This window comes from Neolamprologus multifasciatus, chromosome 20, assembly GCF_963576455.1.
Source record: "Neolamprologus multifasciatus chromosome 20, fNeoMul1.2, whole genome shotgun sequence".
In the NCBI taxonomy this organism is placed as follows: Eukaryota; Metazoa; Chordata; class Actinopteri; order Cichliformes; family Cichlidae; genus Neolamprologus; species Neolamprologus multifasciatus.
This window is the reverse complement of record NC_140458.1, coordinates 24,048,037-24,060,341: the sequence shown is the minus strand read 5'-3', so window position 1 is coordinate 24,060,341 and position 12,305 is coordinate 24,048,037. Positions and strand designations below refer to the sequence as shown.

Here is a 12,305-nt window from a genome sequence, read left to right as displayed (position 1 = left end):
ATAATGACCACTAGGGTCAGTGGAGGAAAAAAAAGTTGTTTTATTTCACAGCAGCATCTGCAGTCCATTTTACTGAGTAAAAGAACCAATAAAGCTAATTCTGGGACAGCAAAAACAAAAACATTTGGATTTCCTATTAGTTCCGGCTGGTGAGCTGTAGTACAGACCATATAGTCATGCAAAAAAAACAAGTATGTCCCATGAAAATTATAGGAATTTCTTTTTAACCAATTTTTTTTTCGCATTTCTGAGCAAGAAGCAAACCTTTTTATCAAAATTGATAGTCTAAGATAAGATAAGATAAGATAAGATAAGATAAGATAAGATAAGACTTTATTACGGAGCCCCGCAGGGGACATGGGAGAAAAAAAAAATTAAGACAGACTTTTGCGAGATCTCGCAAAACTAACTCGGGATCTCGCAAAACAAACTCGGGATCTCGCAAAACTTTTGCGATATCTCGCAAAACAAACCCGGGATCTCGCAAAACTTTGTAGTTGTGTAAACGTCAGATACCTGCTCGGTTTACAAGACATCACATATTTGCAAAAGTGCTCCGACGTTTTCGGAGATCTGACACCCACTAGCTCGAAGTTAACGGGAGGTCAAGACCTACTACAGCCGGGAGGAACACCACTTTCCCGGCACATCATGGCGGTCGGCTTTGAGCAGGCAGCCTCCGAAGAATGCGGCTAAAACTTTTGCGAGATCTCGCAAAACTTTTGCGAGATCCCGAGTTTGTTTTGCAAGATCTCACAAAGGTTTTTGCGAGATCTCGCAAAAGTCCGTCTTAATTTTTTTTTTCTCCCATGTCCCCTGCGGGGCTCCGTACTTTATTGATCCCACGGCAGGGAAATTTGTTCTACCTTAAAGCAAGGAAAAATGTGCACTTTCATTCATTTATTTATCAAAAATATCAGCAGATGTGACATAGGCTTCTGTTGGAGGTTACATTATTAATAAAAATGATAACTTTATTTATAAAGCGCTTTCAAACAAAGTGCTGAACAGCTATTTGAATATTTTAAAAAAGATAAGTGAATAAAAGCAATACAAAAAACATTACAATTTAAAAACTGATAACAATTTAAAAACTAATAGGCATAAAATTAAGACGCATAGGATCAGGTGACCAAGTAGGTCTTTAACTTAGCTTTAAACCTTTCATGCATGAATTATGAAAACCTCAATCAATAAAAAAGTATTTTTATTCATCTTTTGGCAAAAAAATATTTTTGAACTTCATTTTTTAAAATATGTACTTTTCAAAGAGTTGGTTACATGTCCACTTAGGTGCACAACATACGTTTTGTGCAAGTATATCAACACTGACACAAATACAAGAAAACAGCTGTCCACAACGATAGCCGTCCACTGTATTGGCCACTATGCGTGAAATGCTTAAAGCCTTGTAGGTGAGCAACAGGACCTTAAAATCTGCTCGAACCTGACAAGGCAACCAGCGAAGAGATTTCAGTACTGGGGTAATGTGCTCAAATTTCACAATTTTTGGCTAAAATGCAAGCAGCTGCATTTTGTACCATCTGTAAATCTGTAAACCTCTAAAACCTTTTTTTGGTAACCCAGAAAGAAGAGTGTTATAATAACCAATGCACAAACACACAAATGCAGTCTTCTCCTGGTTTCAAACACTTGAACTTTAACAAGAGTTACCTGCAGATCCAGTGATGAAAGTTTGGAGTTCTTTAAACAGACTGAATTTGCTGGGGAGCCTAGTCTTGTCAGACATTTAAAAGCTATATCTTTTTTTTTAACAACCTTCCTCTCTGTGAAATGATTTATATAAATTAATTGGAATTTCTTTTTTTTAAACCCTGGCTAAAAAGTTGTAGTTGCTATCTACAGCCACTGGATAACATGTTTGTTAGTTCAAGTGATAATACCAGTCATGTCTCTATTACATATTATTTGAGACAGTATGACTTGTACATCACCTACCCACATAGCAAAATTGGCATGGCCCCGATCTGGCCCACACAATGTTCTTATACATGGCCCACATACAGCAAAGAATAACGGCCCTTTGGTGGCCCAGATCTGGTTTGCCAGAGGTGGCCCACACATGGGCCAGCATAAGGCCAGTTGCAGACACACTGGTGGTCCTTTGCTGGCCCATGTGTGGATTACCTCTGAATTGAATATCTTTTGCTTCAATATCACTGATCATGAAGAACAAGATTCAATAATGAATTAAATCTATTCAGTAAGGACTGGGGAAGGTCTAAACTCTTACTTTACGATAGGTGATTTTAGCAAACACAGTAAAACAGGGAAAACAGTGCTATACAGGTCCAAAGAGGCTCAGACTGCAGGACATACTGACCACACTACAGAAACACTATTTCTCAGAAACAGTTACCTCAAAAGACTGGAATGCAGTGATGTTATGAGACATGCTGTGTCTCTCGTAGTTCCCCCCTAATTGAAAGTCTTCTTGTATCTTCTGCTGATAACATCACCACTGCTTCTCCTGCCTACACATGTTGGACATGTAACTTCATGATGGAAATGACCACTCTTTGGATGCTGTCAAACTGGCATTGTGGAAACTATAGGACGTCACAACTGATTTAAAGGAAAAGGCAGTTTGAGAAAAAGTAGGCGTTTAGGGAGCTTGTCAGTAAATAGCTCGATTCAGATGAAATTGACTTTATTCGTCTCATTTTTGGAAAAGAGCGTCCGTTCACACTGAAAGATAAAATTGGAGCCAGGTTTAAGAACTGTGAGACTATAAAACTAAATATACTGTTCAAATTAAAATGGTTATGTAAAGCTCAAATGAAATAACTAAATGAAATATAATAATATTAGCTGGATAGACATACAGTAGTTCAAGATAAATATAAAACAGTGTGTGTCCAAAAGGCAAAGGATAAATCGTAAATAGACTAGTTTTAGTAAATGGACTGGATATAGTCCTTTCTAACGTATAAGTACCAGTCCAAGTACCAGGAGGTTGATGGGAAATTTGCTATGGTTATGTGCAGCTGGAGAAATTGTGTACTGATCCTGTAGACAGTGTGTTGTGTCCTGATTCATTTAACCCATTTAACTGTAGTTTGTTCCTGTAAGTGTTTTGTGATTCCCGATCTAGTACGATTATTGTATTCCTGATCCAAATGTTCTTCGGAAGCGGATTGTGCCAATGTTCGTCATAGCTACAAATCAAGCTATCACTGAAGCTCTTTCAAAAGACCTGCAGAATTCTTTCGATGACTGTATATTTTTACATTTTTCACCCCCAGAAAATGTACTGTTGGCTTTTTTTGCAAAGATGACCTCACCGATTTAAGGTGTAATCCATTCCTTCAAAAATGGAAATCTACAACAATTGTATTGGTTTTAGAAGCGCCAAGGTCAAGCTTTTTCTCCCCTGGGCCCTGGATAATGCAGGAGAGCTCAAGGGGTCCTTTATGTGGGCCACAATCTTCAGTATGTTGATGTAGTTTTGATGCCTGCTGTATCTGAAGAACAGCAACCATTTCAAAGCTCCTCATTACAAGAAGCGTTAAAGCTACAGGGTGGTGGTTTTCTTGTGGGCAGGATTGCTCTTCTTGTGTATTTTGTGTAAAAACATTACAGTGTGGTAATATTCAAACACTGGAAGGAAATGAAAGGTTGGAACACAGGCCAAAGAAACATAGCACGGTTGTTGTTATTGTTAAGCTATCTCTACATTATCAATATTTTTCTCTGACTTTTTGCTTAATACGGGCCACTCCAGTCAGACTCCCATGTTTCTGTTTCTCATGAACTATCAAGAGGTACAGTTTGTACTTTTTCAGATGTAGACTTATTTATGTTCTGTCTTCCAGAAAGAGGGACGATTTATTAGAGTCACTTTGGTTTAACAAAAATAATGAGAAACACTTCTGTTTAAGGAGAGAGAAAGTCTTTAGCAATAAAGGCTTCTCACAATATCACAGATGACTGATCCTTTTTTTTAAAGCATTTTATGACCTCAGGACATCAGGATCCTGGTATGTTTCTTCATTTTCTATTCCATAAAACGTGTTAGGTTTTATTGTTAGGTCGCTTCTTCTTTTAGAGTCTGACAGTTTATCTTAATGTAGTCAGAATTCATTTGCAAAAATCACTTGTGAAGTAGCAGTTTGGACTAATTACTTCAAACTGCTGCGCATATGTTGCGAGGTCTGTGAGTGAAACCTCGCCATCCACTGAAAACATCACTTTGAGTTCTGTGGTTGCCAAGAAAGGCTACAGCATCTGACACATGTTTGGACTCATGTTTGTATTTTCTGTTATTAGCACTTCCAATAGGTGATGACTTTCTGTTGTTACTCCTTTGCATTATTACTAGTGTGAGGCTGCTACATGTGGTGAACTGGTGGCCTTGATTTGTTTTTACAGCTGTTACCAGACAAGCAAGCAATACATACCAGTTTGACAGTGACCGCTCTCAGACCATCTAAACATCTCACTAGGGAAAGAAAGAAAGAAAGAAAGAAAGAAAGAAAGAAAGTCTATTAAAGAAATGCACTGAGCTATTGGAAAAAGCCTGACCTATACTGGACTTTAGTTGCTGTTATGTAATTTTGCTAATGTTTTTATTTTTATTTTTTTTTAAAATGCAAATATATGCCATCAGACCTTGATAGCATGGGTGTCTTATTTCAGATCATCTTGCTGTTGCTAATTTTAGTGCTTTTGTCACTAGTTCAATAATCATATACATGTCAATCTAATTCCAATTAAATTCAGTTTTATTGAGATATGATATTGGAGAGAAAACCCCAACATTCAAATAATCCCTTATGAGCAAGCACTATGTAGAGCAAGCCTTCCTTTTTCACAGGAAGACAATTCCAGTTAAAAGGTCATTATTCCAGGGTCATCAGCCTGGAAGGAAGTTTTTCCAAGATCAGGATCAGCCTCATGGAGGACTGTAATGTGAGCAGCTAGTGGATCACGTGATCCATAGTAACAGTAAGCTTTATCAAAAAGTCAAGTCAAGTTATTTCAACTGCACATTTAAACAACAGACATTGACCAAAATGCTGCACAACAGTAAAATCAAAATCAATCGATCAATCAAAAAAGAAAACAATACAAATGAAGGATAAAAAAATAATAATAAAAATAAATTCATAACAACTTAAATGCTAAAAATGAAGATAGTAAAAGAAAAAGAGACAAAGTGGGGAAAATAAAACGGAAGCTGGCCTGAAGCTGGAAAATGAAAAGAAGAATGTTTAAAGTTGGGAATTCAAGATTGGTAGTTGGGTAGATGACCTCATCTGAGGAGGGAGATGATTCCAGAGTTTTGGGGCTATGACTGAGAATGCAGGGTCAGCTGTGCAAGTCCACTGGAAAATTGCTATTACGAATAGGTTCCGACCAACAGACCTAAGTGTACAAGATCTGCCCGATAAAAAAGAAAGTTTGAAACCTAATCTTTAAAGTATTTAATTTAATTCAGGTTTATGTGTTTAGCCCCAGCTCACAACAACAACACCTTAAGGTAATTTATACTGTAGGGTAAAGACGTACAGTATCAATGGGGAAATGATAACCTGTGAGAAAACAGTAGGTGACGGTGGAAATTAAAAGCTCCCTTTTAACAGGAAGAAACCTCAAGCACAATCAAGGTCAGAGAGGCGGGAGTCTTTTACCACGATCTGTTGGGTTTGAGAGGAAAGAGAAAAGAAAAGGATAAGTAGTGTATGAGCAGAAAAGTAGAGAGGATGTCTGCTTCCTGAAGTCAAACTGAGGGTTGATTCCACAGGTGAGGAGCTCGACAGATGAAGGCTTTAATTTTGGAAAGTCAAGGAACCACAAGAAAGCCTTAACAGACTTTTAATTATTTTTCATAAGAAAAAAACCTTGTCTGTGGAAAACTGATCATTCAAGTATATTTATGGTGCAAATCACAGCACAGCTGATTAAAACCAAAGCCGTGTCTTAGGTCTACTAATCAGGGGGAACCTTCTTGCAAGTTACTGAACCACCATGTAGTGGCAATGAGCGTGCGTGTGCTGGACAAAATGCACCAAAAGGGCATAGAAACTGCTCCGTGTATGCGTGTGGATCTTTTGGTTTTACAGTGTAAATATTTGAGCGCTGGGTAAGTGTAGAATAGGGCAATATAAATATCTATCCAAGTAATGCAATGCAACACAAGAAAAGCACAGTGACTTGACCCACATCAGTGTCTGCTCAGCTGTTATGCTACTCTGCTACATGTACTGCAGACAGTGCTGGGACTTTTAATAAACATGGTCAAAATTTGGAGATTGTTAGATTTATTGCTGTTTATACTTAAGCAGACAGCATAGTGAGTTATAAAGTAAAATTTCTTAATATAATGCTGTGGAAAGGTTAACTAAATTAGGGGGAAAACTTATGTTATTGTTGTTTTACACAGTATTAGTGATACTGTCCCAGCTGACCTGCTGTAGCTACAGTGGTAATGGCGCTCAGAGCTACAGTATAAAGACTCATTGTTTTCTTCATGAACCAGGTTATTGTAAGCTGCATGTGCTGATGCTTTGTCAAAGTGATGTGTTTTTTATGTCTGCACTCAGTACGACTTTTTAAACACTGTTTGAATCTCTGAGTTCAAACACTGGTCAGCAGTGATTCCCAGCTCTTTTTCATAGCCGTAAAAGAAAAGCAGTCACAACATTCTTCAGTGTCACTGACATGTCAGTGATTTTCGGGCTTTTGTTCTCACCTGATGAACCGGTATGACTGAAATAAATGCTGACAGGAAGCAGTGTAGGATGAGACAAACCAGAGGACAAAAAATAGTTTGAGAGGAAGAGTCTTCAAGAGCAGCAGTAAGAGAAAAAGAAAGAGATCAAGCGGAAAGGGTGTTGGCTTTATTGTATGTGTGCGTCTTAATGTGTCTGGCTGAATATAGGACACACAATTCTCTGGGTACAGTCAAATCAGCATGCATCTGGATCACCTAAGTTCAAATTGAGAGGTGACGGCCTGGGAGAAAATAAAAGACAATAAAACCACAGGGACAAAGGAAGTGACAAATCAGCAATAGCATCTCAGTTTGTTACCGCAAAACAAAGACAATCCAAACCACTTGGCTACAATTCACAGATAGATTGCAAGCAGTGTTTATTGGTGACAATGGCACATAGCGAGCACTTGCCAAGGCATTATGATATGTGCGGGTGCGTATCCTTGGGTTAACAATGTTCTGATGGGGAACAATACATTATGAGAGGCAACTGTGTACAAAACAGAAAGAGGGGCAATCATTGTTTGGTTCTTGATGGATTGAATCATAATTATAAATATTTGTGTGTGTTTGTGCGTGTCATCATTGTCACTGACAGAAACTCAGAACTGAAGTTCATGGGAAAAACTGTCACAGCACAGTTTGTGATGCGAAGAAAAAAAAAGTAAGGGCAGGCTACAATAGCCTGTGGCTAAGATGTTGTTCTTCGCTGGTAGGATGCCATTAAAAGACCAAATCAGAAACCTATTTGCACAGGGTAGTAGTAAAAATAATAGTCTATGATTCTTATGCAAAAACACACTGTGCTGCAGTCAATTTGAAATACTCCTCAGCTGGGGGAAAAAGATGTGGTTAAACAATCTAAAGTAATCCGTGGTTGCACTTGATCTTAGCAGACTCAGCAATACCAAAACTTTCTCTAGGTTGGTGGAGGAAAACTGCAGAAGCAAGCAGTTTGGAAAGAATCTTGCAGGCAAGCTTTACTGTAATGAGCTTGGGACATTTCCTGTGTGTTGCCTTCACTTCGAACCTAGTTTGAGAAACACTTGACTTTAACATTTAACATTGGCGAACTGATATTTTAATTATAATAAGTGTAGTTTAAGCTGTTTTACGCAATACAAGTACATGACATCCAGTCTGTGTCCAGAATTATAAGAATATAATACAACTTTATTTATATAGCACATTTAAAACCAAAGGCTTGAAAAGTGCTTCACAATATTACAATAGATCAAAATAAATGTATATAAAAGGCATTACCAAAATACAAAACAAGCACTAGCACTAACACTAACAGATGGGAAGCACTAATTAGACCAGAAGTGTCTAATTTGGAGGGTCAATTCATACAAATATAATATCAGCTAAGAGGCTAAACAAAGATACAATAATAAGATTAAAATAGATGAGATGAGGGCACTAGCTAGTCGGGAATGCCAGATTAAATAGGTAGGTTTTCAACCGTAATGTGAAAGATTGGATAGAGTCCGAGGCACGAATAGTAGTAGCAGGAAGGCTGTTCCAGAGGTTAGGTGCAGCTGAGACAAAGGCACGATCGTCTTCTGGTCCTCAGCTGAGACCTAGGTTGCACCAAGAGTAACTGACCTGATGATCTTAACGCTCGACTAGGAGTGTACAGGCTGAGAAGGTCAGTGAGATAGCTAGGCGCAATATTATTTATTAGCAACAAGATTTTAAAATCAATACAATATTTGATGGGTAGCCAATGCAAGTCAGCAAGAACTATGAACAAGTGGTAATCTGTGAAGAAATCAGCATACATTTAATTTTCTGTGTTATTTTAGTTTATTTTAGGTATGCTTAGTACACTCAAAAAATATTGATGTCCATAATGCTGACTTAACTTCATTTTATATATGGTAATTTTACTTGTGTAGAATATAAAATGTTACATTTAATGGAATCTGGTCAAATGAAATTTACTTAATTGATATACATTAAGTTTATATTTTAAGCATGTTTTCTTAAATGTTTAATTATTTGAATAACTAAGCATTTGATGGGTCCTGTTATTTGTTAATCTGTCTACCAAGCCTGCTTTCTGTCCTCACCTACTCTGTTCAGTGTTTGTTTGTTTCTTTTCATCACCAGTGTATGTTCAATTAAAAATAAGGGAATTAAATTTTCATGAGAGTTACAAAACTATTTTTAATATATTCTATTGTCACAATGAGTAAATAAGCAACAGAGACAAAAGCATCAAACAAGAATATTTCAGTTGTAAACTTAAACGTTTTCATCTTATATGAGTCTGTTGGATTGAGTGGGGGAAAAAATGATCCAGTCACGTAGAAGATTTTGGACGATGAAATCAAGTCTGCCAGCTCTTCTCTCCAGGCTCTTTTACACACACAAAAATAATTATAAAACTGAATATTTAGAGAAACAACACCGCTGACTCACAACATTTCCACACATTTCTTCCCCCTTTTGCTTTTCTATCTCTCTTATTCGCATCTGTCAAAATGCTTTCATTACTCTGTCCCCTACAGAGAATTTATTGACAATAATGTGAACTCTTATTGCTTTTTCAGATATTTTTCTCATACACTCTTCAGTTTATATCCCTTTCACATCTGGCAAAATGTTTTCGTAACCATGTTGATAAAATGTTGCTATTTTATCAGTTGTGTTTGACTTTAATCATTTGAAATCTTAAAAAAAATGTAGATGCCTCAGTTTCACAATACATTTTGCTTCGAGGAAAAATTAAACAGAATATGCAGCTGTAGATTTTTGCATTGAGCAAATCCCCGAAACAAAGTCTGACTATAGAGAGCGAGAACAACAGAATTAAAGAACTGACTGTGTATTTGTTGTTAGAGACTGGCTGGCTCATTAAAGATGAAAAGCTAAAGGGAACTCGCTGCTCTTTTGCCCCAAAATAACAATAAACACACATCTGTTTCTGTGACCTTGAGTGGACAGTAGAGAGAAATGACTGCGGGAGCATGAACTTCCTTTGCTGATAAATAAGAAGATACACAAACAGCGAATAAACATACACGAATGTGCTTATAAAACCGTGCGTTCACACAGAGGCATTTGGGTTCGGCCTGCAACAGTGACGCTATGCGGAGCGCTTGATTTCATGTATGCTAGTGGTGGTTTTATGTTGTACTTGAATGAAGCAGCTGAAGCCACTTCACATGTACATATGGTGGGAGGCATAGCGTACAGATGTTTCACAATTACATTGTTCATGTTCTTCTTTTCCTTTTAGAGAAATGTGGAAAACCCTAACACTCTCCCTGCTGGTTGCACTGGCACTCTTCACAGAGGTGAGTACTCCTTTCACCCATTAGCTATTTAAGTGTCTAATGCTTTATGTCAAAGCCAGAATGTGCTTTGATTAAATTAGAGGACATAGATTTGTAGTATCTCTAACATACTCTTTGTTTTTGATGACTACCTTGCCCAGGTGGCCCACTGTCAGGATACGGAGTCCCTGGCGGTCACTGAAAAAACAATGCCACGGCAGGAGAATTTTACTAACATGGATTTGGCCGACTTACTTGGACAGTCGAGACGGCAGATCCTGGCTGCTCAGTTTGAATGCTACTTGAAAATAATCCACGATCCAGTAACAGAAGAAGGTGATGATAACACTTTACCCATTGTTCCATATGCTCATAAACTATAAGCACTTATCCCAGCTGGATGAATTTCTTTTAAGTATATTATTCCTGGTAGATGGAGGATGCTGCAGTTTTAAAGAAGCATTGAAATCCCTTCTACTGTAAATATAAACATGCACAGTATGCATGAAACAATTAATTAATAAAATTAATTAATAAAAATTCATCTATTTTCATTGTGTTTGGAAAACTTTCCACATAATTATATCAGAGCCAGTGCTAGATCAGATGACTTGTTGCATTACTAGTAAATGAAGAGGAAAGGGAAAAGGAAAATAAAACTTTCACTCATGATCTCACCAAGGCAGAAGAAAAACTCCTCAAATTCCTCACCTATATCGGAAGACTTTAAATGTTGGTAGCAATGGCATTTAAAAGCTCCGTAGAGCAAGCATACACAGGAGGTGGGGTTGTTTACCGCTAACCCACTAAGTTGTTTTAGAATGTGAAATTGGCTTGAAATAAACCCCTGAACCACCATCAACAAAAGTCTGGATATTTTCCATCCTCCACCTTTCGGGGGCAGTAAAGGAGTCCATTGCTATTGTGTAGACCTCTCTGTGTGATAAAGCAGTTGCTGTATTTTCTGTTTATCAAGTAAAAATACATAAAGACACTTGATGATGTTGATATTAGGGATCTGTGGGGGCCATACCATCACTTCCAGTACTTCTTGTTCTTCTTTACGCTGAAGAGAGTTCTTAATGACTTTGGCTGTGTTTGGGGTCATTATCCTGCTGCAGAATACATTTGGGGCCAACAAACAATCATTTATTTTTCTGAAAGCACTCTTTGTTTACAGCATTTTGTTTATAGCACAGTAGTGTGTATATATATCGTAAAGCAACATATAACATATTAAGTAACTGATAGTAGTTGAATAGTAAGGAAGTGAGGTGTATTACTGGCAGTCCTTCGTATTTGGTGTGTGCACATTCCTTGGAAAAGAGAAAGAGATAGGGACAGAGAGAAAGAGGAAGAGAGAGAGAGAGGAAGTGATTCAGAAAGAAAGGAAACTTGCCCTTTGTATTTCCCCAGTGCCTGTTACTCCCATTCAGTACTTCACTGCCTTTGAAATGTTATTGTGTGTTTCAATTCCCAGCATGCCTCTGTGGGACCTGGTATAAGCGAATTTCCGAGTATTGTTGAGAAGCTTTGTGTAGCCCAGCTGTGGTTACACTCTCTATATAAGAGTAACACACTATTTATAATGAATGGAAAATCTATATAAATAGTAATAATAATTTAAAGGGTTGCCTGTGGATGATAAAATAAATTCAAAATGAACAGTTGGTGTATAATCACTTTAGGGTGCCTCTCGCCCCTGCGGGTGTTCTTTTAGCTGTATCTTTGCTATTCCTAGGACTGCACTCTTCTGGACAGAAATCTTGGATGTCTGGGATCTACTGGTGGCACTCGCCAAGCTTCAAGGTCACTGCACTCAGTGCTCTGATTACCAATGGAACAGCTATTGCCTTCACCCTTAACATCTTCTTGAGTTTGTCTCTCAGCCCTACTTCTCAAGCTTCTTGTGTTCCTTCGTCCTCATGTTGCTATTACTCAGCATAGCTACATCTATCACTACAGCCATCTTCCTCTGCTTGTCCACCACTACCATGTCTGGCTGGTTAGCTATCACCAGTTTGTCTGTCTGTATCTGGAAGTCCCACAGGAACTTAGCTTGGTCATTCTCAACCACCCTAGGAACCATGTCCCATTTTGACCGTGGGACTTCCAGGCCATAGTCAGCACGGATGTTTCTGTATATATGCTAGCCACTTGTTAATGTTGTTCCATGTATCCCAGGGAATCTTTGCACAGCCTGCACCTCTTGCTTGGTGTGGTAGAACCCTGCTTCTATTGAGCTCGTGCTAAGACCTATTTCTTGTGGTGCCATGATTAGG

At 38.0% G+C, this 12,305-nt stretch overlaps 1 protein-coding gene across 1 annotated transcript in view; it reads left to right on the top strand.

Annotated features, from left to right (window-relative positions):
- calcrl2 (calcitonin receptor-like 2) overlaps positions 1-12,305 on the top strand; it is a 35,834-nt gene that overhangs the window by 10,774 nt on the left and 12,755 nt on the right. The window contains exons 2-3 of the mRNA XM_085146204.1: positions 9,987-10,044; positions 10,185-10,359. Of these exons, the coding sequence (XP_085002330.1) occupies positions 9,987-10,044; positions 10,185-10,359 (233 nt within the window). The remainder of the gene's footprint in view (positions 1-9,986; positions 10,045-10,184; positions 10,360-12,305) is intronic.